This window comes from Coccidioides immitis (genome assembly GCF_000149335.2).
Source record: "Coccidioides immitis RS genomic scaffold supercont3.4, whole genome shotgun sequence".
Taxonomy (NCBI): Eukaryota; Fungi; Ascomycota; class Eurotiomycetes; order Onygenales; family Onygenaceae; genus Coccidioides; species Coccidioides immitis.
In genome coordinates this window covers 933,493-957,954 of record NW_004504311.1, presented here as the reverse complement: position 1 = coordinate 957,954, position 24,462 = coordinate 933,493, and the positions used below count along the sequence as shown (strand labels likewise).

Sequence of the window (24,462 nt, the reverse complement as noted above, 5' to 3'; positions counted from 1 at the left end):
TTTCTATCGGAGCCTGGCTGTAGAAGAATTCGAGTAGATAGGTGGTGATGAACTGATCACACTCAAGGAACATGTTCAAGACTTCCTCATCACCCAGTATATATTTTCCAAAAAAAAAAAAAAAAAAAAAAAAAAAAGAAAAAAAAGCCTCTCTGTTGTTATCATTTCAACAAGTCTGTCGCATCATCGATCTTCTCCTTAATGATATCTCGCCATTTCTGTAGCATAAGAAGATCCATGGGTTAGCAACGATTCGTCCCAGACTAACCAAGTATCAAGCCAAAAAAAAAAAAATAAAGAAAGAAAGGGAAAGAGAGAAGGTGGAGGGAAGGCAAACCTCTGCATTATTCACATCTCCGTCCTCGAAACTCTCCACTAGACCCGGAAACGTCGCTCCAGAGTATCCAGTCCACCGGCCAGGAGCAAATATGACGTGCTTAAACCAGTTCCTGCCATCCAGGCCCCTAGAGTACAAGAATTTCCGCTCAATTAATTTATACTTGTCGTTGGCCGCGCGGATTTTGAAGTACAGGACGATTTTCTTCCAGTACTGCCACCATGGAAAGTCATCCTTCAGATGGGCGGTCAGCGAGGAAGTATAGGCATCAAATTCGGTTGCGGCATCGTGGAAGCTGGCCATAGCTTCTTCAAGGGGTTGGAAGTTGAATGGTGGGACCGCAGACTTCGCAGCTACTTGCTTGACGGAATCGAGGTAGTGGTGTAATGAAACAGCGTAATCGGTGGCGTTGAGGGCAAGGACGGGGCTTTCAGAAAGATAGGCGGCCATCAGAGCCCATACTTTGGTCATGGCAAGGTGGTAATGCCAACCTGGGTCTCCAAAGCGTTCCATCCAGTCGAAACTATCGTAGTTGGAGTGATAGTGATAAACGGGGTCATTTTTACCCCCCGCAAATGACATGTCAATGCTGGCAACGCCGGCAAAATCTTGGAATGCAGTAAAGTCGCTACCGCTACCCATGGGATCCACGTCCTTGTCCCAAACATCCCGAATCGTTTGCCCTTTGACAGTTTGATTTGGGGATAAAACGAGGCCTGTGGCTTCAAACAGTGCTTTGTGCAAAAGTGGGCTAGCGGCGGCTTTGAAATTGGGACCCGTGGTTGCAACATCTAGGTTCAGGTATACGACGTTCGCTTTAGAGAGCCAGGACAGATTCTCTTCTACCCATTCCGTGGAGCCAATGAGCCCATACTCTTCACCGTCCCAGCTAGCAAAAACAATTGTTCGTAAAGGTTTCCAGCCGGCTTTCAGAGCTTCTCCTAAACTGCGGATGACTTCATTGAGAGCAGCGGACCCGCTGTTTGGATCCCCTGCGCCACCTGCAATCCATGCATCGCGGTGATTGCCCATGATGATAACTTCATCCGGGATGGTGCCAGGGACAGTACCAATAACATTCCACAGAGGCGTTGTCACATAATCCTGTTCATTATAAAGATTAAGAACAAGATTCTCTGGAGACGGACCGATATTGTATTTTACCCCTTTATGCGAAAGGCCACCTCCTTGCCAGCGTTCATTAAAGTCTTTGGCAGCCGGTCCATGTCCATTGAGGGCCTTTAGCAGGGGTATAGCTTCTTCATACGAGAGGGGCAGTGATGGAATCGAGGGGATATAATCATATGGATCCACACGATGACAGCCTGGTTTGGAAGGGTAACCTGGAGTGGTAGGGTCGCCGGGGAGTTGACCTAGGAAGGTATGTCAGCCCAATTAACGGAAGATCTATGGCAATTGAAATGCCATACTTAAGAAATTGACACTGCCTCTTTGCACGGCACTTGGATTTCGAGCAGGACCATCGGGATAGGGCTTGTATCCATTTTCCTCTGTAATTTCTCCGTCTTCTTGAGGATCAGAGTAAATAACCACGCCAACCATACCCAACTCCTGGGCACGCTTGACCTTGAGGCCCCGAAAACCGCCTCCATATTTTGCCAATGCGATTTTGCCTTCAAGACTAACATTCGCCTTGACGAGGTCCTCGAAATCCCAGAATGTACCATAGTTGACATATACATATTGGGCCGTGACATTTCCGCTAGCAGAGTAGCCGTGAAAGGTAGGAATGCGGTTATTCAGGCCACTAGTAGAGTCGTCATCCAAAACATCTTCCTCCAGTGACGCTTCAAACTTAACCTTGGAGTGTTCTCCATCTTTCTCGATCAAGGCCAGTCTATGGTCAACGGGATAATTGATATAGACATCGTACGAAACAAGGCTTGTCTTCGGAAGCCCAAATCCATCCCACTGCTCTTTCGTCCACAGGGCTTGGCTGAAATTCTTCCCGGCCAAGTGCGGCCCGGAGGTATAGTATTGGCTCCATTCTCTAATCTTCTTCTCGGTGGGAACCGTTTGCAGTATCTCCTGCAGCGCTTTGTATGAAATCCCCTCGCTTTGTGGCCAGTCTTTATGCGGGAGTGGATGAGCCCCGGGTACATAATCCCAAAGCGAGCCGTGTTCACGTGGGAGAAGGGCGAATGGGAGAAGGAACAAGATGACCCCGACGACGAGGATCGAACCAAGGCAACAGGTACATGTCCGACGAAGGCGTGAATGGGGATATCGTGGAGGTGGCCGGGACACCCGAACGATCAGGAGCGGGGTTCTCTCGGAGAGTGGCATTGTGCCGTCTGCTTTCTCCTCCATCTCACCGATTAAACCAGGCTTGAAGGAGCCATGGGCGTTTTTGAGAGTATCTTAAAGCCCGATGTAAAGAAGGCGATAAGCTCGTCGCCGTGCGGACGCCGTGGCGTCAGCATGCAAACGGGTCTGGTTAACTTAGTCATCCCCAGAATACGAGCGGAGAGTTGACTTTTGCGGCGCTTCGGTGGTTCTCCACAAGCTTAACACGAATTCCGGCCAGGTCAACGGAGTACCTCCAGACACGGAATTCTATCACCACAGGCGGGACAATTATCATTCCAAAATTCGCTTGGGCTTTCTTCTTCATCAACTGATTGGCCATCAAGACATGTTTAGTTAGCGCATGCTTAGGTTGGGAGTGAAATATCAACGCGACGTAGAGGCTTTAATGGCTTTGTTCACGAAGTCAAACGATGTCCGGTACTTCCATACCTACACATCGCAATGATTGCAAATGAGTTACCACAATTTGAACAAGCGTTACCATAGGGCCCGCCTAGCCAAAAATTCTTAAGAAAATGTGCTACCTGATGAAGCATCAAGGCTTACTCGGAGAAAGTATTCCGTAGTGATTTGGGGATCGAACCCTCTCCCAGTACGAACTCCGGAGTACGGAGTCCAGAGTAAAAACCAACTTTGATCAAGCACTGAAAAACATGACAAGAGTTCATTCCAAGTTAAAATATCCCTCGTTGAACTGAACCTCTGTTCCTCATATATACGCAGTACACCGGCTTGGGGCAATCATATTCACCAAAATAAACACAGCCACGCTGAAAATAGCAGGGTCTAGATATAAATTGAAATTGGAGAAGAACTGACCATGGCTTCTCTCCTTTTCTGCAATCGAATATCCCCCTTTCTACGTCGAGAACCAGGAAACTTACATGAGGTATACATTAAAGTCTACCACGCTCATCTTTGTCAGTATAGGCTTGCTTTGATTGCTTTCTAGTCAATCCGCCGAGTCAGCGAGCCCTTTTTTTTTTTTCGACTGCAAATGCCATGGCGACAAAACAAACAAAACCGGACTGCACATGTACCCACAAAAAAAAAGAGCAATGATTTCGCCTCCTTGGTAGACGGCCGATAATCGGCATCCCGCTAGGTGCCGCGGTTGCCGTTAAATTTTTGCTGAAGTCGAATACAGTAACCAGGTGGTTTTTGTGTAGAGAGAAAAAGCGTCAGAAGTGAGTGGCAGAGAAATCTGGTCGTGTATGCACCTGCGCACCACAAATTTGCTGATCAATCTTGGTTTTTAGAAAGAGAGAATATAGAATTTTAAGTCGAAGGACTTAGCTGGCACGCTGTGATTAATCTTCCCCCGAAAACTTTCTCCTATGTAGGTCGATATGGACGAGGAACTGTCGGAGGAAATGGACTTAGGCGGCTCAGATATCGTTAATGTGACGCATTTCCCCTATTCCGGAGGGTTTACAATTTCATCCGAGGCGTCAACGGGTCTCGCGACTGCGCCAGTAGTTGCATCTCGAAGCACTGTCTCTTCTTTGCGTTCAGGAACATATGCGTACCTAGGCAATCTCGCCATCTTTTCCTCCGGGCTGATTCCACTATCAGAATAAACCAATCTCACAGATTTTGCTTTTTCCTTCTTCGCAGGCTTTCCTTCAGCCGCTTCTTCCGGCGCGGCAGTAGGGGTAGATTTCTGGGCCAACTCCTCAGCCCGCTTAGACTCTTCAGATATTAAGCGGTCGACTACCGCTGCTGTTTCAGCGCCAGGCTCGGCGCCAGGGATATGAGGCGTGGGCGGCTGAACAGGCATTTGTCCATGGTGCATTTGCTGCATCTGCCATGAGTTAACTTGTGGTGCAGAAAAGCTAGGCCTCTGGGGGAGGCCAGGAGCTGCCGGTAGGCTTGGTGGTCGAGGGGGTATTGATGCTGCCTGTTGTGGCGGGGTGTGGGTCCTCATGTGTGCCGGCTGCTGCTGGAACGGCACAGGGGGAGTGGTAGAGACGACAGGGCTTTGTCCAGCCACTGCGGGTTGATATTGTGAGGGTGACATAGCGGAGGGTGAATATTGGCTAGGATATTGCTGTCCAACAACTGGGGGTTGCTGATACCCAGGTGAAGGGAATTCCGGTGGTTTCTGGAGCGTCTGGGACGGTTGTTGATAAGCCGTAGCTTGGGCGGGTTGGCCAGATTGCTGTGGGTAAGGGTACTGTTGAGCAGAGCCATTCGGTGGATACTGCGGGGTTGCCTGTCAAGATAAGGCAAGAAAAAAGAAAAAAAGACGTGAGAAATCGAACTTTATGAGGCAATAGAAGGGGAAAAAGAAAAGACATTCAATCGTAGACTTACAAATGAACTTCCAGTCTGCAATCCCTGATCGGTACTTACAGGCGTGGCACCTCCACTACTTGTGCCTGCAGCTTTCTCTGCCAGCTTCGCTTTATGCTCCGCCAGTCGCTTCTTCAATTCCGCCGGGCTTTCTAGTTTGGGTCTCTTGGACTGGATGCCAGTCGAGGTTCCCGGTGCGGGATTCCCAGTCGCAGCACGCCGCTCCGCCTCAGCCTGATGGTACTGGGTTATGACGCGTTGGTTGTGAGCCTGTAAAACATCTTCCGGGACACCCTCCATCCCGAAAATCTCAATATCCAAACTCGAGCGGTTGGGAAGCGCATTGTCAACTGCGGATAGTTGCTCCTTGTGAACTTGACTCATATGCACGGATAAACCTGTTGAAAGATGGAGAGGGATCGATTAGAATACATTTCGTCTCTCTCTCTTTTTTTTTTTTTTGGCGCGACTGGATAGCCTCTCTCGGCACGCATACGATGGGTGGGGAATATAAGAGAGAAAAGGATACTCACCTCCGGCAGTGTTCAGTCTCCTCCCGCATCTATCGCATTTGAAATGTTTTGCTTTCTGATGAGAAATGAGGATTTTGAGATCATCAAAGTCGCGTTCGCAATAGTAACACCAAGGGCGAGCGAGGAGTTCCTCGAGATCTGGGTGACCGCGCTTCTTCTTTCCCATGATGAGAGGGGCTTTTCCAAATAACACAGCAAGCAGGTATGATAGAAATTAGAGCAGCAGCTTTGGTCAGTGGCTGTCTATACTGTGTTCAGTGCGTTGTCCGTGATGAGCGTTGGCCAGGCAGGCGACTGGGCAAGTTTGATAAGGGTCGCTCACGTGATTATGAGGCTCGCCTCAAAATCTCCTCGCAGCAGAAAGAAAAAAGAGTCAGAAGAGCTAGTTAAATTGTGAGCAGAAATCTCACGTCATCCAACAGCAAAACAAAGAAGAAAGAAAAATGTCATTGAATATTGTACACACATATCTCAGATAATCGGATGCATCTATCTTGACTCGAAATCGCCTTTCTCCAAACGTAATTATCAGTACACGGGCCCCCCTCCCCCCCACAAAAAAGTCTCATCTTCCCGCATGCATCCTACCTAGCCGTAATGGAACAAACAGCATATACAGTGCAATATAAATATCCCCATGCACCCGCTAAAGCAGAATAGCCAGCAATAAAGAAGAAGCCTGTAACTTGACCGGTAAACACCCATTCCATCTCTTGAGCCCAAACACCGGTGTAGACCCGTTGCATCGAAAGAGACGTCAAGGGCAAGGGAAAAAGAAAAAGAAAAAGAAAGGATATGAAGTAAAACAGGTACAACGAAGTAAGAACTATTGTCCATTATGCATAGGTGTCGAGAACGGGGAATCGTCAGCCCTCTTGACCTCTGGCAATCCCGATGGCGGTGCCATAACACCCATAGGCTGCATGGCGGGAATTGGAGCCGGAGAACGACTCTCTGAGGCTGCTTTCAATTTTGCAGCTGGTCGTCTGGTCTTCTTTGGAATCGGCGTCGATGCTCCTGTGGTAGCTTCCTCGCCTTCTGTCTCTGTCTTCCGTTTCCTTCCCGATGGAGCTCGCTGCGCAGCTTCAGCCGCTGCCGCTGCCTTATCAGCTTCGATCTGGGCCTTTGTCCTCTTCGGGTTTCGGGTTCGGCCTTCAGAGTTGAATTTGGCCCAGTGGCGAATCATTGCTTCCGTTCTCTTTGGGTGCTTTGACATTTTGATTTTCTCCTGGTTCTTTGGGTCGAGGAGAGGATCATCGTATACCGTCGCAGGCGCTGGCGTTGACCTAGAGGTAGGGGTTGTCGCAGTTGTCCCAATGGCGGTTGGCGGAGCACTGGTAGGTGCAGCTCTGGCACGATTAGGTCCAAGAGCAGATGGCTTCGCCACCTGAGAGCGCGTTGTCTTCCCTCCAGATTGACCCTGCGTGCCCGATGTTCTTGTGCGGGCGCTGGATCGAGTCTTCCGTCTTGACCGGACGGTGTATGAAGATGGTGTTGCTGATGCTTCGGGTGACTGCGTGCGGGTGGAAGGAGTTGGGCTGGATCTCTCAGTTAAAGCCTGAGAGGGCTCGCGTGTAGCAGGATGTCTAGAGCCGCCATACCGCGTGACCCTTTTCTGGCCGTTTCGTCCATTTTCTGTCTTGCCATTACTGTTGTTCTTGCGCTTGGGTTCCGGCGGAGGGAGTGGCCGTATTCTTGGCACGTATTCCACGCCATCCTTTACAACCATCTCCCAGCCATCAACGTTATACGGATCGGTAGCTGCGGCTGCCATCCTTTTCATCTGATCTGCGGTGGGTTTAAATCCACCTTGAAGAAAAGGGTTTTGAAGGCCAACTTTGCTCGGCCGAGAGTCATGCTTGTACCCGTATAACTTGGCCTCTTTCTTGTCCTCAAAGACCTCAAACTCTTCGGTCTTTCTCGGATCAGCTGTCTTCTTGAGTACCCGCCTGGTAGCCCATTTGGATAACTCGTCAACGGCCAGGTACTCGTCTTGCCAAACTTCGAGGGCTTTCGCGGCATTCGCGGTGATGGCATATAGTTCCTCAGTAGAATGCGAGTTGGGGTCTTTCAGGAGATCGACGTATATATCGGGATCTGTGATGGGTAAGAAATTGCCCGGAGCGGCTTGCTCGGTTTCATAAGGTTTGGGTCTATCGAAGCCGTCGAAAGATTTCTTCCACATCGGCTCGAGGTCATCTTTCTCTCCATGATAGTCCTTGGTAAAGCTTCGCACGTCGTGGATCTTCCAGCCAAACAGCATGCGTTCATCAACGCCCATAGCACCTTGGGAGTTACTGAGCTGCCTTGGTTGCCGTGTTTGATCAGACTCCTGGAGCATATTTTCGGCCACAGAAGTGTCTTCGCTGGCGATATGTTCAGAGTGACTTGTAACATCTGGATGGGCACTCTGCATGTGCAACTTAAGTGCCTTAGCGGGATCGTCTGGATTAGCTCTGAACTCCTCGGGGCACCACAGGCACTTTACTGTTGGGTGCGTATCAACAGTACTAAATTGCGTGGAAGAAGACGGAGGTCGAGAGGACTCATCGTAGTCCAGCTGTCGCCCGTGGAAGATGGGCGACGTCGGGATATCAACGCTGCTGGCACCCGCTTCACCGTCTTCCTGCCCCTGATGCGACATGGTGAGAGCTTATATCATCAATGTTGTCTGGGGGAGAAGTTAGCAGTCAATCTTTGCATGAGCCTGCGCCAAGGCGACTCAGTTCCGTTAGAAAGTAGGTGGGCACCGGGAAGCAATCTATATGAAAGACAAACAACAAAGAGTGGGAATGATACAGGAGAAATCATCAAGCAGCATGGCAAGGTCAGTATTTTGGTTGCTTGTTCCATCAACAGAAGCCCGTTTACCCCAGGATCGAGGAAGTAAAATTTGGCCAAGAGCGTAAGACCCAATGTGAAGCGAGAAAAAGCATAAGAAACGGAGTTTTACGACCAGAACAAAGAGATTCAAAGAGGATAGAGGGTTGTATAATTTGTCAGGCAATAAGAAGGCAGATTCTTACAAATTAAACTCCCACTTCAGAGTAGGTTAGGTCTGCCGTTCCCGTTGTGGATGTAGTATAGTTCCTGGGCAGAAGAAAATTGTTGTAAGGATGTAAGACTTTCCGCAAACTTCCCAGACAAAAAGTTGGGCAGCCTGGATCGGCCGACAAGGTGGACGGAGCCGAAGAGTGACCGGTTATACTTCACAAGAGAGTATGCTCAGCTATATAAGACTGAGAGGGACGATGGATGAAGTAAGGAGAGAAGAACAAAAAAAAAAAAAAAAAAAAAAGAGGTGGTTGTGAAAAACAGATGTAACTAAGTATGGAGACGTATGCTGGAGTATACCCGGATGATCAAAGTTTTGGCAGATCTAGAGTTGGGTGGTGGCAAGAACAAGGTGGTTGTAGGGGAGAGAGAAGGGAAAAAGAGAGTTTGGTAGGTGGAAAGAGTCAGAGAAGCGATGGCAGAAAGGCAGAGGAAGAGAGAGCTAATAACACATCTGAGACCATTGTCCTCAATTAATTCTTTGAGCGAAATGGGCGGTGTTGTAGTGTCATTATTGCAAGCAAGATGATGCCTGTGTTCGAAAGTCTCAATTTACTAGATAATCTGATTGTTGTCTCCAATCCGCCAAGTCAACTACGCAGCTCCGGCATGGCGATTGGCCAGCTGGATTTTTCCTCTCCCATCCACCCACCACGCGACGTGATTGGCCCCGGCGCAGTTGTGGTCCAGTCGAAAAGCGTCGTTGATGCAGGAGTTGCAGAGTTTAGTTGTAGTCAAACGAGGCTGCATGCGCTGGGCGGCGAGCGAGCGAGCGACGGTGTGCCATTTTCCACCCGCTCCCCAGGTCGATAGCCGCAAGTGCTCCCTGCGATGGCTCCCTACGACTGCTCCGTGCGACACGATGCGATTGACCTGAAACCAGGTCTGTGGGCATAATCCTAAACCCGAGCTTGCCAAATCACCCGCTTCTTAACGTGGGGAGTTACTTAGTTACATAACATCTTATTGTGTACCTCACTGGTTAGTACTAGTCATCCCATTCCTGAATATCCATCATCAGAACTCAACGCAGTCAAACGGCCGTTCTCGACCCGTCCGTCATCTTTGAGTGACAGCGCTGGATGTTCGTCTACAGGAACCAGCGGCAACCGTACTCCGTAGAACGCCCGGAGTTTGGTCACCGAGCTTAGCCAATGACGAGAGCCGGATACCTGGATGACGGCATCCATAACCTAATGCCGAAGTGTATTTTGCTTCTCAATGGCAGCTTTTCGATTGAGGCGTTGTGTGCACTGTACTCAGGGGCTTCCGTATCGAGAGAACGTCAAGCTGATCATCGAATTAATCCGCTAGACTCGAGATAGGCAGCGTCATTGTCCTTCCCGCGATCTGCAGTCCACGCGACATCCGGTAGTCGCAAATGCTGGGACATTATGTACAGTACGATGCGACCAGTTTTCCCAAGTGGCGCCCAGCCGGGGTTGCGCACCAAATCTCTCTCAGAGGATCAAAGAATATTGTCGGCAGACAGCTAACTACTTGTCGGGCTTCTACATATTCAACCGGGAAACATTGCCAACAGTGCCAGCCATTGACATAATCTGTCGACGGTCAATCAACGGGGTTTCACGATCCTCGAACATATGTATATGTGGGCATAAATAAAATGTTGCAAAAAAAACGGGTGTAACCACAAAAGTCATTGGTCCACTCTCCGCCAGCCGATCAGTCTGAGCCACGGCGCTTCTTCTGCCTTTTTTTAACTATTCATTTGTTCATCTCCCCGACATCCAATGCAACCAGCACGCGGCTCACGCAATTGTACGCAGCAGCAGTAGCTGTGATCTCCACAATCTCCTTCTCGCTGAACAAGCCTTTCATCTCCGCGAAAATTGCATCCGGCACCTTCACCGTCCTCGTCATGGCCTCCGTGTATCTAAACACCGCCGCTTGTTTCCGACTAAACAAAGCCCCGAGTTCGGCATCCGTAGGCGTCTTCGCGTCCTTGATCATCTCCATCATCCCTTCGGTAAAGCCCACTTCCGCCAAGAACGGCGCGTGATGCTTCCATTCAAACCATGCTTCGTTGAGCGTTGCGACTCGGCAGATGGCTATCTCGCGGATGTCGACTGGTAGCGAGGTTCGGGTTCGGATCGCGCCGAGGAAGGTGTTCCAGCCATCGGCGACAGGGAACGAATGGAGAAGAGCAAGGTCGAGAGGGAGTAGGCCGGCTTCACCTCGCCGATCAAGGACTCGTTGGAGGATGGCTTTTTCCTCGTCGTTGGATGTTTGAGGGGGGTTTGGTGCGTATGGGATCTTCATGGTTCTTGGGGAGAAGGGTGGGTGGGATTGCGGTATCTTCGGCGGGTTTGAGCTTGGGTGCAAAATAGACTTTTTTTGAACGAGTAGAGGAGTTGACCGTGCCTTCAATTAGGATTTGAATGTAGATTGAATCTATGAGCTATTTTCGAGTAAATAGATATAGAGATAGGTAGAAACCAAAGAAGATAATATACTGTCTGTCCCCTGTTCAGGCCTCCGCGAGGACCGGAACCCCGCGCCGGAACGTGTCCCGCATACTCCCTACACAGCGGAAATGCTCGGCAATTTTCCCGTGCATCGGCATGCAAGTTTTGACCCACGGTCCGGCGTTTATTTTATGAGCGGAATTTTAAGATGGTTAAATCTCAGCTAAACAATTCTTGTCGAATAGCTCAACATGCGCTTCTTCTACCTTGCATACGGGCTATCCAACGAAGCACTATACTGACACGCTCCAGTGTCAAGTTGGGATTCAGTCTTTTTGAACCTACGCGAGCCGAGCAGAGCAGAGGAGCCCAGGACACGCTCTGGCCTTAGCGTCGGTCTTTCGGTCCCGAATATAATCTCTCAAATCTTTTGCAGAGACTTCGAGGGCACGAATCATAATCTCCGGTGCATGCTTGAAGCTCCAGCGCTTCCCCATCATAAGCCATAGAAGTTATGCCAGGGTACACCCGGGCCAGAGGCCTGGCCTAATTGTGTCCTGTGCCGGAATATAGAGCGAATCTGTGATCAACCTAGACATCTATGTCATAACGGCTTCTGCTCCTGTGTCTTCGCTGCGTTCTTTTTGTAAGAGCCTAGTGCACGCAACTCCCACTTTCAGGAAACGATGGTCCGACGGAGCCTATGCAAACATTTTTAATTAGTAGGAAAGGAGCTATTTACGGAGTACTCAAGCAAGCCCTCATGTCCGGGGGTGCACGTTATTATTTTCGCCGGTCGAGGGGGGAACGGTTACCTGGCTGCTACCGATGGTTGACTCATCAGCATTAGCATATTGCAATAGTTAGCCAGGAAATAGGAGGTATGACCGTGACACTGTAGGTACGGAGGTACTATGCTTTCAAGAGGGACCTCATCCAGGCTCACCACGGTTTCTGAGAAGCGTCGTCGGGGCCGGAACTTCTCTGGGCAGTTTTGTCCTGCTCCCCATTCAACTATATTTCAGTTTTGCACTGCTGGAAACCAATCCATATTGACACACAGAGGACAGATTATTAGCCACCTCGGCCTTTTGACCGTCATCGCCTGTTGCTACAGTATTGTCTGTGGAAATGGAAGGGCGACGAGAGCGAAGCAGACTGCCGCCAAGCCGCTAACTAACTAAAGAAGGGCTTGCTCTGGGCCGAGCCGGCAAGGGGCTTGGCAGCTCCAAGGCAGCGTCACGAGCTGGAAGGTCGCTTTGAGAACAACATCGCTTCGACTGCCATCCACAAAAGCCAGCTCTGGTAGCTGCAAAATCCGAAGTGAATGCGATACATGATACGGGATCCCTATTGCTGATGCTGTTTCGATGAATTTCATCTAATTATCATAGCACAGAACATTCCTCCGCCATGTCAAAAAAGTCTGTCCCAACTGACGCGGAGCTGCTTGCCCAGTTTGACGACTTAAATGTCGGCGAAGGGACTGTGGACAGTAGCTCATCTACGGAGCCGCAAGGAGCTCCAGAGCAGGATGTCCTGGCCGAGCTTCAAAATCTAGCATCTCAGAGACCAGCCAGCCGACCGTCTACGCCACAGTCAAAGCGTACGTCAACCAACACTCCGCCAGCCGATAGAACGAGCGACGAGAAAACCTCATCCAGAAAGTCAGGCGACAGTACAAGACCATATCATATGAGTATGACACCGGCAGACACAACTTCGTCCGAAGCTGGGTCCACTCCCATTACCCCAGATCCTCAAGCTAAAGGAAGCGGAGGAGGATGGTGGGGTGGCTTTTTCGCAACCGCCAGTGCAGCAATGAAGCAGGCGGAGGCTGCTGTGAAGGAGATTCAGAAGAATGAAGAAGCTCAGAAATGGGCAGAGCATGTTCGGGGGAATGTTGGTATGCTTAAAGGCTTAGGTATGGTCCATCGGCCCCATTCAGCTCGTTTCCAAGCTTCTTACGCGTCAATTTTCTTTTTTTCTAAATGTAGGCGGAGAATTGAAAACCCTCGCATTACCCACATTTACCTCCTTTATCCACACGTTGGCGCCCCCGATTTCGTCCCACGAACGACTTCAGATTCACATCACCCACGATCTCCGCGGATACCCTTCCCTCGACTCTCTGATTTACAATGTGTTTGCGAGAGTAATGGCACAAGTTGAAGGTGGTGATCTCCTTGTTGTTCAGCGTGGTCAAGAATCAGGACCAAGGCGAGGTCCGGAATCTGGTGCATCCCTAAAACCCACTGCTGGCTGGAATGATGGACCATGGTGGCGCTACGTGTCTCCCAAACAGCCTCGTTCTATATCTGCCATAAAGGGTGCGGTGGTGGCTACAAAACTTGCCCGGGCCAGCGCAGAGGCGTATGCAAATGAGTTCTACGCCGCTCGTGGCGGTGTGGAAGAGGCTGCAAGACAGGCATCCGAAATCTTGTCAGAGTCCAATCCTGTTCGCAACAGTGATATCTTCCTTTCTATCCAAGCTCTAAGTCAACCTGTATCCTCTGAACTATTCCAGGCAGGGCCTAGCGGCGAATCCGAACCCACATCTGAGGTAGTGGAGCCAAAGGCTGATATCGAGGAAGAAATCTCGTTCGCCGTGTATCTCCATGACCCGGTGCACGGAATTGCATTCCATACCATCTCGCAGTCCATCCCACAGAGATGGATTGAGTGGCTTGATGCCTCCGCGCCGGAAACGGACACTGACGATTCTTCGGAGGCCGCCCAGTTCTTTGTTCCCGAAGCTATTGCAGAAATTATCGAGAGCGGCGGAGTCGACCCCCGCGAGTGGGTGGCAGAGTGGGTCGAGGATGCGCTTACTCTGGGAGTTGGTGTTATTGCACAACGTTATGTCGCCCGTAGAATGGGCGTGGGTGAAGGCGGGGTCGGCAAGGGCAAGATGAAAGTCGAGCAGGCCACCGTCGTAGAGAGCGGAGCAGGTGAAGCAGCAAGGGCTATCTGATATCCGGCACCACGCTCTTTGTGTCCTCCTACCAGATGAGCTTCGGAAGTGATTCTGGCGTTTTCCTTACCGAACCAAGCGGGGGTTGTCTCTTACACTTGAGTCTTCTCTTGTGACTATAGTTTTTCCCATTCCTTTTGCTCCATGTCTTATGATGCTGGGTATTAGGTAGCTACATATACTTAATTTCATCCCAATCCTCTGATTGAGAACTTTTCATGGACATCGGACTTCTGAGCGATCCTGGCCTTCTGTCGACATCGCGTGCTTACATAACTTTGCCTACCCAAGGCTGTGCATTGTTGGTCTTGAAACGCACCGATCGTGCGGCATTTTCCCTCCAACAATATCAGCTTTCTCCCCGGGCTTCAACCCCTGGACAAGCCCAAGATTTGCGATGCTTCTGGCTCTGTGTCATTATCTTCCTGGTCTCTGCCAGTGTCGTGAAAGCGACTTCAAGCGGTCCTTCTAATGCATTTTTGCGTCGTTGCGCTCTTTTCCCGCCTCGCCGACGATGGAATTGACCTCGAAATGGCTTATCATCGTCCATGCTTTTATATTGTGGAGCGCGTCATTGTCCTTCTCCGCTATCGGGGCAGGGGTATTCCAGGGTATTGGCCTCGTAGCTCTGGCGAGTTGAACCAGAGGTTGATCAAGCAATAGATTTTTATTTCCTGATTTACTTTTTTTTTATTTTTTTTATTTTTATTTTTTCCCATGTTGCTGATTTCACCTTTCACCTTTCTTTTTCCTTTCTATCCCAGCTGGTCCTGTACCTCGTCGTGTATACAAGCCTCTGCACGTTCAGCAGGCTGGCACATGTTCACAGTTGGGCGCCCTGCCTCGAACCTATTACGTCGTGATAGCTTCGTGATCCGTCTGCGTTCCGCCCCTCACTTGCATTAGCGCAAATCGCAGGTGAGCGCCTTCCACTGATTTTGGGAAAATCTCTTTTTTGTTGTGGCTACAAGTCTGGTTACATATTCGAAATTGGTCTGGTGGAACGGAGTGACCCCCTGTTGTTTTTCAGAGGGACCTGCTTGCGAGCTGATCCAAGGACGTCGAGAGCTTTCCTGGTACCTGTCGTCCAGCATCTCCGACCTAAGGACCAGCGATACTCCGCATGCTGTCAGATTGCCCTTAAAAGTTGTTGAAATTAAGGGGGGGGAAGACCGCTGGGGCCACCAGTTTTCAGGATGACGGTTGTGAAAGATACGCAGATGCGGGATCCAGATCTAATGGATCAATGGAACCAATCGAGAGCGGGGACATTTCCCGACTTTAAACAGGATCAAAATAGCAACTTCGAAGTGCGAAAGGCAGACCTAGTGATACAACCTTTGAAAGCTGCGGCCTGTTTGGAAGATCCTCCAGTGGTCATAGACAATTGGCCACACTCCCTAAATCACGGGTATGCCATCCCTATATCGTTGAATTGGAACATCGAAATTCTGAGAGAGTGTTTGGCAGCGCCTCCAGACCGGTCGGCTATCCAGCCTTCGAACAACCTATACCAAAACTCCCCGAGTACTCGTGCACTGAATTCCAGAACTACGGGCAACCATCGTGCGTATCCCAATGGGAGTCTGATACGAGCCATACTGAGCCACCGTTCCACTCTGCGCGATTTCAGCCAACGGCACCCTATTGCTTCGAGTCCATGACCCCCTTCTCAGACACTGATTCTCTATTACAGGATCAATTGCATATATCTGATATTCATTGCCTTGAAAGCTCCAAACTACCACTTAAGCTCAAAGGCGATACTCCTCAGCATCCCCAGACCCCGTGGCCTTTGAGCACAGATATGGCAAATCTGCGTGTATCTTTAAATACGCAGTATACGCCCGGATTCGAACTTGCAATCGATAGAGTAGAGGATCACGCGACCACCCAGTCCTTCTCATCCATATCAATAGATGGCCTTTTTCATCGAGGATCAACAGCAAGCAAAGTTACGGCCGAGAATACACAGAGTTTAAGGGTCAACCCTCCTGTTCCGGGCACTGAAACCCCTGATACAATGGATATAAGGTTGGATTCTGGCCTCCAACCCTCCGAGTTTGAATCATGTAGCCCAATTGGTTCATTGGGTGATTTGTCAAATGACCAACGACAGATATGTGTTTCAGGTGGATTATGGACTACCCAGGCGAAGCCAGCTCTACAAGTGCGTCAAATTTCTTGTGGGCGGACAACGGGAGTAACTGTGTTGAAGGGGTCATCACATTCCGGCAAACGGAAATCACTTATCGCCGCTGTGCAACATAGGACGTCCAGCATGCGACCGAAAGTCTCCGAGAGAGAGGAAAGGAGAGGTGATGGAACCAGCATAAGAAGTGGACCAAAGCATCGACTCCCTTTTCAAATAGTCCAGGAAGATGGGAAAGGAGGCTCACTTTCGTGTGCGTCACAAATATTTCCAATTGCCAGGGCTCGTCGACAAGGGCCGTTATCCGCCGACGGAAGACGCGATGCGGCGCTGAGGAGAAAGGATAAAAGTGTGTGCATTTGGTGTCGCTTGTCCAAGAAAAAGGTACATCTTCTAAACAGTGATAGCATCACAGCGGACTAATAGGTGCCTGCCTCTCAAGTGTTCTGGTGAAAACCCTTGCACGGCATGCCTTGAGCAAGCAAAGTCCGTAATCGTCGAGCAGCCGTGCGTGCGTGCGGACTTTTTCCAGATTGTAGAGTCCGGGACATGCAATTATATCTGTGAGTATCGATTGATATGCCTTACATTTCTATTTCCAAGTCTTAACCATTTCACAAGCACAACGAGCGGTGAACCACCTCACTCTCGATGGTTCATCGAGGCGCCGCATGGAGCTACCATCCGCTTTTGATATGGATCATTTTGTTTCCCAGCTCGAGAAGCGGCAAGGGGAATTCAACATCCGTGTTCAACAGGCTTGGAGAACCCTCTTCGTCTTGGACCTAAGGGAGGTTCATATTTATCTAAAGACCTCTCAAGGAAAGCAAAAAGGTGGGCTGTACGATTTGCGAGACTTCATCGATAACCATATCTTGAAGTTTAACAACTGGCAGAGATGTGTCAAAGAGTGTAACCCCATACAAGACGTGCTCGTGAGTGATTTCCCGCCAATCCCTTTTTCCCTCAAGTGAAAATTCTAAGGTGAAAGCTAACCTAGTCCGCGGGATTCAGTCCCTCCTGTCCCAATGGAACAACATGCCAAGTCGAGCAAGTTACTACTTCGCCTTTCACTCGGACAATATTCCCGATTGCCTGATGAACATCGAAGACCCCAACGACCAAATAGAGATCCTTTTGGCGGCGCAATTATCTAGGATATTCTGCCGTAAACTCGAAGTGGACGGCTACAGAGCTCTGCAGTGCATTCTCAACAAGAACAAATGGGACGACACCCCGTACGACTCCTTTCTCAAATTCGTCCTCCAGCTAGGGCGCATACTCGTCACTCTTCGCTGGAGGGTGTCGTGGTGGGAGCTGCTCGGCGACGGTGGGCTGAAGCCGGATATTAACAAGAAACGATATGAAGACCGGGTGCGAAATCTGTGCAAAGTCTTGTACTTTTATTACACATCTGTCAAACTCAAGCTGCCCTCGTGGATGGCACCGGATCAACTGGATGGCGTTTGGTCTACGTATGCGGATGCCAATAAAGTGTGGGATGATTTCCCCTCGATGGCCACCGCCGAGGGGTATGAGGCATGGATGGCGAGAGGAAAGGAGCTCATCAAAGAGGCTGGGGTACGGAATAGTATTCCGAGTATATGAGGGCACTGGGAAAGGCTCCCTTATCAGCTCATTAAGGGCTTGAAATTCGTTCTGGGGTTGATAGGAAAACGAGCCCAGTGAGGAATACCGTGTGGCAAAGCGTCCCGGAACTGGATCATGGGCTGAAGCGACTTGCTTTTGGCGATATAATCTGGATAGATAATTCATGTCCCAGATGGGAATTCGAAGGGACATTTCAGCAATAGACAGTATCGCGCCTTGTTTTAACACGTGCATATATTTCTATGCCTATAGGGCGGATTAAAGTGTAACGTTATACTTTCTCGGCTTGTCACGCTTAGCTAGCAAATTCCCGGGTCAAAAGACCGTTCATTCGTAGCTTAACTTTCCCACACTTTCCTCATGGTAAAAACACACTTATGAACATAGGGAAGGGTATCTCGAACTGCCCACCTATGATGGGGTGCTTTTGATGTCAGGCAGAAGGTCTGCAACCTGTAGGAAGAGCGCTTTACCCGCATGCTGACAACATCTCCTCTCTGTTTTGCAAGCGTCTCCATGCCCATCCATCTGCAATAGCTCCTCCCTTCTTTTCGACCGGACATGCGTGGTTTGCACCCGGCAAGCCATGTCCCGAAGGAGACTGTACTTCCATCCCATACCACAACTTTTCTCTATCCCACCGTAGCGTTGTAATCCATGGCCGTGACACGTATTTCGATCCAGACGAGTATGCAACCAGCTATTTGCGTGAAGTCCGCGAGAGAAAGAGGAGATTTTTTCTCTCTTCCCCCGGCCTGCTTGTCTCACCATTTTCATTTCTCCCGGTGCTTCTAGCCACATTCCTCCCCCCTCCCCCTCCCCCTCTCCTTCAACGATGATATCTTCTGTCGTACTAGATTCATTTCTTGTTTCCTGCTCCTTTCTCAGCCCGTTTGTCGGATTTGGCACTCTTCTTGCCTCCACGGAGCAACTCCAGATGGCCGGCTTTCTCAGCAAGGTTCTGTTCCATTTTTGCGGTTAGACCGGCGGAGAGTTTCTAGATGAGAGTTCATGCGGTCAGCTTTTCTGCTTTCCCAGTGTAGAAAACATTTTTTTCAAGAGAATATATGGGCAAAAGAGAGACATCGACGGCGACGAAAGGAAGCGGGAAGAGTGTGTCGCACGCCACGCACCTTGCTCAGTTTCTTCTGCTTGACGAGAGCCGCCTTCTTCGGCGCAATTGCCCGGGCGCCCTTTTTGGGTCCGAGAGCCGCCGGCCTGAAACGTTCGCTGCGGGTCAGTTCGAGTTGACAATGTCCCGATCGGGCAGGAAAACACACCTTTTGGCGGTGGAGGACGCGGCCGGTTTCGCCTTCTTGATCGCTCCCTGCGCCATTGCTGCTGCCTGAAAAGAGAAGAAAACAAATAATCAAACGCGCAGTACCAGCCAGAAAGGTGAAAGGAAGGATTTATTTCCTCACACGGCAGTCGCATTGCTTTGATTCGCCGCTTGGGTCACGTGGGTGTGTTTGCTCGCATGAACGCGCGCTCCGATTGGCCAGTCCCCTGACTGCTGGTGTTTGCACTGTTTGCGCTGTTTGCTCGCTGTGTTTGATCTGTGTTTGATCTGTGTTTTTTTTGTCTTGATTGGCCAGATTCACATGGAGGAGACTCGGAGTATATACGGAGTATATAGAGAGAGTATAGAGAGAGAGTACTCCGTAGAGAGCATGGTGAGAGTATCTCTAGACTTTACTCCGCAACTTTCTTTTCATATGACGACCCCAGAAAACTCCCCCAGACGTCTATCTGCAGCACTCCTGCTGCATGACATCCGCGAGAATCGTAAATTAAACGGTGGAGCAGCAACCGCGGCGGCGTGTCTTGGCAGGAACCACATGCCAAAACAAACAAAAGGGATGGATGGATGGATTTGTTTTCGCACGCCGTCGAGCTGCACCACCGCGAGGGCGAACGAGCGTGAACAGGAAGCAAAGATAGAAGACCCGAAATGCTCGTCTGCCGGTAATACTCAAGCGCCTGTTGTCATAACCCAGGAAGCAGAATCTACAAGCTGCGTGTTGATGAGGTGCGTCCCTGCAACAGTAAGTAGTTAAGTTTCTGGACACGCCGTGATCCAGTTCCGTTCTTCTGTAACAGACTCGCCGCCTTGCTCTGGATTTTCACAAGGGCAAATTTTCAACCCACTTTTTACACCCTGCTATCGTCTGATTCCTCGGCTCACGCAATCCCTTCCACGACCACATTTTCGAGCCCAAAGGATCGGACCGTCCGTGCCAGATGACCAATCGGGCGCCGCGTTGGAGCCCCCCTTCGAGTCGCCGTTAGAGTCGCGGTATGGAGACGAGAGCCGGGTTGTCTAAAATTATTGCAACCTCATTTCCCAAGCTATGGACAGCAGCGTCCTTCCCGATCCCGATACCCCTTTATCTTCTTCTGCCTCCGCCGCAACCCTCCGTGACAACCAGCACCAACAACAGAGACCATCCTCCTCCCAGCGACGCAGCTCCGTTCTCGCCCTCGACCGCTCGCCGCGCACGCCTCCCAGCCCGCGCCCGCGCGAGTGCCCCTTCAATCGACAGAATCGGCGCCTACAGCTACGCAATGCTGGTTTTCGCGGCGGCGTCCTCCTTCCTACCTTTCGACCGGTAAGCCCTCAACTCGCCACCTGGAGAAGCTTTTCCGGGAGCTCAGAGCGCCACGGTAGCCAAGAGGACAGCAGTGTTGTGGACTTCGGAAGTCGACGCCGATGGAGTGATGACGTCCAGTCTAGTGCTTCACAGAAGAGAAGAAACAGTATCCTACAGGAGATTGGAAATTCTACCCAACGGCGAGCGTCGCATTCTCCGCGTCCCCTCCTCTCTACGCTCTTTGATGAATTGGAGAAGGAGAATCTGATCGTCTCCGAGTCCGTGCCCCGCGCTCCCTTCGATAACCCTCGGCCAAAGACACCCCTGCTGGAGCCATTCTCCCCGGACGAAGCCATGAAACCAAGCCCCCGACCGTCCTCTAATAGCCCCAACATCGCCTCCCTAAGATTTGATGGCCGACAAAAGCGGCAAACTGCCTCTTCCCGGGTTGTCAGTCGCGGAACAACCCGATACATCGAGCATCTGGAGGCCCAGCTGGCGGCCTCGCTGAGCCGTACCGATTCCGACGATCCGTCGGCATTGAATAGCTATGCATCAAAGTACAAGTCCTTGAGTTCTGAACATAGATTATTGAAGCAGGAGCTTGCAGAGTGGGAGGAACGATTCGAAGCCCGAATAAAAGAGGAAATCGGCGTGATGGTGGATCGAGAGTCCCAGTTGCGTTCAAAAGTACGTGCTTTGGAGAGGGAGCTGGAGACTAAGGATAACAAGATCCGGGAACTCGAATGGGAGGCGGAGATGGACCATCAGCGGCTGCGAAGCCTAGAAGCTGTTAATTCAACCAATCGAAGCCTTGAGAGAAGGGTTGACGTGTTGACGGAGCTGCTTGCGCAGTCGCCATCAAAGTCAGAACAGGATGCTAGGACAAACATCGGACTCGGGTCCATCCCCCCAGACGACGAACCGGTTCGGCGGACACCTAGACCCAGGTCGATGTTTTCCAGAATACCTCTGTCGCCTGTCCGGCGACAGCTCTTCCAACCATTGGTGGTCCCCGAATCGGAGTCCAACGATGCTGATGGTGGTGTAGTCCGCCACGACGAAGTTCCCGAGCTCGACGTCAGCTATACAGAGGCAGTGGCAGAGGAAAGGCCAGTCTCCGAACTGGGATCTCTAGATTCTGGCTTGGGAGATTCGTGTTCAGTAGTGTCCACTCGACCATACGGCTCTCAGAGATCGTCGACAATCTCTCACTCGTCCGGTTCCTCAATGTGCGGAACCTCTTTCCCCTTACCTCTCGACCTTCCACGCCGGCATCGAAGGATGCGACGATTTCCCTCGGGATCTTGTACATTGAAGCCGCTGATACTGCCTGCCACTTCTTCTTTGTTGTCACCAACAAGTCCAAGCTGTCATTATGACAGTGTCGAACATTCCGCGACTCACCTACGTACCTATTCAGCCAATGAATGGCATAGTCCTTCAAACTTTGTTCAGGTCCATGAAGACACGCTAGATGCTCTCGAAGGAAATACCCATCAGTATCAATCCTTTGAGGAGGCCATTTCCGGCCACGCGTTGTCCGACGTTTCCGATGTCCCGTACGAGGATGACGTTTTTGGTGATGGACCTGACGCAGATTGTTTCCCCAACGGACACTTACATCCACCAGGGCTTTTCCACACGCCCATTCGCCACCCTCACTCCGACCTCGACCCTTCAAAAAAGCCATTTGCCCATAGTGCACACTCTCCCGCGAGCATGACCGCCCACGGCGGATCTTCCCGCAAGAAGAGACGCCTCCGGAACCGAGAGTACTCGCCCGGTCCCGAGGTTACGCCACTCATAGCGAGGCATTTCAGTGCCCGCAAACCTAGTGCGGATCTGGATCTTGCTATCAACAGCGCCATCGGCCATTCTCATTGGTTCCGTGACATTATTTCAGGCTCGATCGTGCTGGCGAAGCGTATCCTTTTCAATTCATGGCACTCGAATTGGAAAAAAATAGGAAGACTTCCCTGGTGGGTTCTCGGGTTAATTCTGGGTGTGCAAAGGAGAGATGGATGGTTTAAACGCTCTGTGCTTGCGCACGCTGCTTGGACGCCGGTGGATAGTAGTTCAGCAGAAACGAACCCCCTAGGACGTGTTGATCATACCCGCGCTGGTACAAACGTGACCACTCAAAGTCCCGCGAGGACAAGACTGTCTGTCCAAGAATCGAAGAAGCGATCGAATACCGATTCTTCCAACCCAAATTGTGATGAGGTTGCTGACACGTCCGTCACCCGGCCTGCGCCCCCCTTCCACCTGTGGGCGAAATTCTCGCTCGCGATTGCGCTGGCGATTGGACTGGCCATTAGGGACGGGCCCGCGTCGCTGATGTGCCCGTGTGCCGCGGAACAGGATTCCGAGATTAACACGCGATCTCCTTCGGGAGAACCTTTCAAGGATGCTCCCCTGATACAAGAAGTCATTGCGAAACAGACCAATTTCCGCTCTCATAATACCGACACTTGCGACTGACGGTTACGGCTTTCATTAACCAGTTCTGACCCGAGATTTGTGTATTCTTACTTTGTCGAGCTTTTTTCTTTTCTTTTCTTTTTCTTTCTTTTTTTTTTTTTTTTTTTTTTTTTTTTTTCCCCTCACCTGAAACGAGATGTTTCTGTACTTTCATAATGTTTCATCGGCGGTGATCACCCACCGGCTTCCTTGCCCCCTTATTGTTTCCATGATGATGACGACGTTTAACGAAATTTGATATTTTTGATGATTCTGGCGGCTCCGCCTGTACTACGGCAACTCGCCGGCCCCATTTTTTATTTTTATTTATTTTTTTTTTCCATTTTTTCATAAGGTTTAACTATCCCGAATAATCGAACTTCAGCTTTGAAGCTCAAATCTGTACATAGGTTACCAAGAAGAGTGTGCACTCCGTATGAAAGCGAGTATTTTACTTCGAAAAGCAAATCAAGTATGGCGTACATCTGAACCAGATCCCCAAGGCCGCGCCGTCACTAAAAAGTCCATTGATTATGTACAGGGTGCTGCAATGTAAAGAGATCCTAGGTAAACTAGCTACAGATGAGAGAGTTTCTAATGTTTGCTGCGTACTGGGTAGAATGCGTCTATTGGCAAAATTTGGTGGAAGTTGACTGTTTGGAAACCCGTCGGTACTCGAGGATGATTCTTCAAAAGTTAAGCTCTGCGTCTGGGTTGGTCATTCATTGTCAGAGTTATGGATAAGTGCGGCGGTGGTCTTGAGAAAGTAGGAAACGACTGGGATGAATTGGGACTCCAGCTCCGGGAAGCGTTGCGTTTTACAGCTTTCAAGAGATAGAAGAGGCCTTGGAATTGCCGGGTGGCTAACGACGAGCCTCTATCGTCATGTAGTTAGTTAGCTGTTGTATTAGTTATATAAAGCAGATTTCTCTCATTCTGGCTTGATGCCAATCTGGGGTTTTATTCTGGCATGGTCTGACTGACACCCTTCCTGACTCTGACCTAGATTGGTACTGCTGACTTGACTCCAATTCAACGACTGGGCTGGAGTCAGTACCGGCCGCAGCCTACGCATGCACTCCAGCGCATCATAAAAATTGGTAAACCTTGGTCCTTTGTATAGCTCTTCTCCTAACCGCTTGGGGGGCTTCATGGGGCATGTTGCAGGTCGGGTTGGTGATATATTGCTCCCCAAGCACGCTTGATTCTCTCAGAATCTTTCTTCAATTCTCATGCTTCCGCAGTCTTTAACACACGCAAGCCCACCGTCTTCGCTTCTGCTTTACAGTCCCCCTCACCCACCGCAGCATGGCGTCCCAGCATCGCCAGTCATCCTATGAGGGTGTTCTTGATCTACCCGGTCGCTCTCATGTTCCATTGCAGTCTCACCACTGCCATCAAGCATTCTTTGAGGACCTTATCAACTATTCCTCACTGGCGCCCTTGACTGTGGATGAACGCTCTCGCGCCCAAGGGGCATTGGACAATTATCAATCATCTTGCCAATCACAGTGGTACCAAGGGTGGATATAGTCGCCATTTACTTGTCCGTCATACCTATGACTATTCGCAGCCTGAGCTGTCCAAGGATACATTCTTGCGAGTTTTCTTCAATGTTATGGGGCTAGATATCAGCAGTGATGAAGATATCAACATGGATGATGATCAGATGCCTTCAAAATTCATTGATTT

The 24,462-nt window shown here is 50.2% G+C and overlaps 8 protein-coding genes across 8 annotated transcripts; 3 read left to right on the top strand and 5 right to left on the bottom strand.

The window, feature by feature from the left end:
* Positions 1-161: 161 nt before the first annotated feature.
* Positions 162-2,668, bottom strand: CIMG_04607 (glutamate carboxypeptidase; the record flags this gene model as incomplete). The annotated part of the gene is made up of 3 exons (XM_001245165.2): positions 162-218; positions 338-1,710; positions 1,768-2,668. The coding sequence occupies 3 exons, from the start codon at positions 2,666-2,668 to the stop codon at positions 162-164; spliced, it is 2,331 nt and encodes a 776-aa protein (XP_001245166.2).
* A 1,417-nt stretch (positions 2,669-4,085) lies between these two features.
* CIMG_04606 (C2H2 finger domain-containing protein) lies at positions 4,086-5,744 on the bottom strand (the record flags this gene model as incomplete). The annotated part of the gene is made up of 3 exons (XM_001245164.2): positions 5,497-5,744; positions 4,985-5,361; positions 4,086-4,883 (listed from the first exon to the last, which is right to left on the bottom strand). The coding sequence occupies exons 1-3, from the start codon at positions 5,660-5,662 to the stop codon at positions 4,086-4,088; spliced, it is 1,341 nt and encodes a 446-aa protein (XP_001245165.1). The 5' UTR covers positions 5,663-5,744.
* Positions 5,745-5,917: 173 nt separating this feature from the next.
* Positions 5,918-8,140, bottom strand: CIMG_04605 (uncharacterized protein; the record flags this gene model as incomplete). Its single annotated transcript, XM_001245163.2, has 1 exon — positions 5,918-8,140. One exon carries the CDS (start codon positions 8,138-8,140, stop codon positions 6,323-6,325), a length of 1,818 nt encoding a protein of 605 aa, XP_001245164.1. The 3' UTR covers positions 5,918-6,322.
* Positions 8,141-9,839: 1,699 nt separating this feature from the next.
* Positions 9,840-11,030, bottom strand: CIMG_04602 (4-carboxymuconolactone decarboxylase). The gene has a single exon (XM_001245160.2). It carries the CDS (start codon positions 10,831-10,833, stop codon positions 10,279-10,281), a length of 555 nt encoding a protein of 184 aa, XP_001245161.1. The 5' UTR covers positions 10,834-11,030; the 3' UTR covers positions 9,840-10,278.
* Positions 11,031-12,269: 1,239 nt separating this feature from the next.
* On the top strand, positions 12,270-14,183 carry CIMG_04601 (uncharacterized protein). Its single transcript, XM_001245159.2, has 2 exons — positions 12,270-12,903; positions 12,977-14,183. Exons 1-2 carry the CDS (start codon positions 12,393-12,395, stop codon positions 13,951-13,953), a joined length of 1,488 nt encoding a protein of 495 aa, XP_001245160.2. The 5' UTR covers positions 12,270-12,392; the 3' UTR covers positions 13,954-14,183.
* A 730-nt stretch (positions 14,184-14,913) lies between these two features.
* On the top strand, positions 14,914-17,900 carry CIMG_04600 (uncharacterized protein). Its single transcript, XM_001245158.2, has 5 exons — positions 14,914-15,364; positions 15,424-16,489; positions 16,548-16,668; positions 16,727-17,040; positions 17,120-17,900. The coding sequence occupies exons 1-5, from the start codon at positions 15,150-15,152 to the stop codon at positions 17,711-17,713; spliced, it is 2,310 nt and encodes a 769-aa protein (XP_001245159.2). The 5' UTR covers positions 14,914-15,149; the 3' UTR covers positions 17,714-17,900.
* A 30-nt stretch (positions 17,901-17,930) lies between these two features.
* Positions 17,931-19,103, bottom strand: CIMG_11354 (uncharacterized protein). The gene is made up of 3 exons (XM_012358422.1): positions 18,997-19,103; positions 18,850-18,934; positions 17,931-18,713 (listed from the first exon to the last, which is right to left on the bottom strand). Exons 1-3 carry the CDS (start codon positions 19,050-19,052, stop codon positions 18,576-18,578), a joined length of 279 nt encoding a protein of 92 aa, XP_012213845.1. The 5' UTR covers positions 19,053-19,103; the 3' UTR covers positions 17,931-18,575.
* A 964-nt stretch (positions 19,104-20,067) lies between these two features.
* CIMG_04599 (uncharacterized protein) lies at positions 20,068-22,791 on the top strand (the record flags this gene model as incomplete). The annotated part of the gene is made up of 1 exon (XM_001245157.2): positions 20,068-22,791. The coding sequence occupies one exon, from the start codon at positions 20,068-20,070 to the stop codon at positions 22,789-22,791; it is 2,724 nt and encodes a 907-aa protein (XP_001245158.2).
* Between the last annotated feature and the right edge of the window lie 1,671 nt (positions 22,792-24,462).

Excerpts from the sequence above, each read along its gene's own strand:
- CIMG_04602 (XM_001245160.2), bottom strand. The coding sequence starts at position 10,833 with ATGAAGATCCCATACGCACCAAACCCCCCTCAAACATCCAACGACGAG.
- CIMG_04601 (XM_001245159.2), top strand. The coding sequence starts at position 12,393 with ATGTCAAAAAAGTCTGTCCCAACTGACGCGGAGCTGCTTGCCCAGTTT. Across the intron at positions 12,904-12,976 it reads TGGTATGCTTAAAGGCTTAG|GCGGAGAATTGAAAACCCTC; the intron begins GTATGGTCCATC and ends TTCTAAATGTAG.
- CIMG_04600 (XM_001245158.2), top strand. The coding sequence starts at position 15,150 with ATGACGGTTGTGAAAGATACGCAGATGCGGGATCCAGATCTAATGGAT. Across the intron at positions 15,365-15,423 it reads CCACACTCCCTAAATCACGG|CGCCTCCAGACCGGTCGGCT; the intron begins GTATGCCATCCC and ends AGTGTTTGGCAG. Across the intron at positions 16,669-16,726 it reads CGGGACATGCAATTATATCT|CACAACGAGCGGTGAACCAC; the intron begins GTGAGTATCGAT and ends CCATTTCACAAG.
- CIMG_11354 (XM_012358422.1), bottom strand. The coding sequence starts at position 19,052 with ATGGCGCAGGGAGCGATCAAGAAGGCGAAACCGGCCGCGTCCTCCACC. Across the intron at positions 18,935-18,996 it reads GCGTCCTCCACCGCCAAAAG|GCCGGCGGCTCTCGGACCCA; the intron begins GTGTGTTTTCCT and ends CGAACGTTTCAG. Across the intron at positions 18,714-18,849 it reads AGCAGAAGAAACTGAGCAAG|AAACTCTCCGCCGGTCTAAC; the intron begins GTGCGTGGCGTG and ends ACTCTCATCTAG.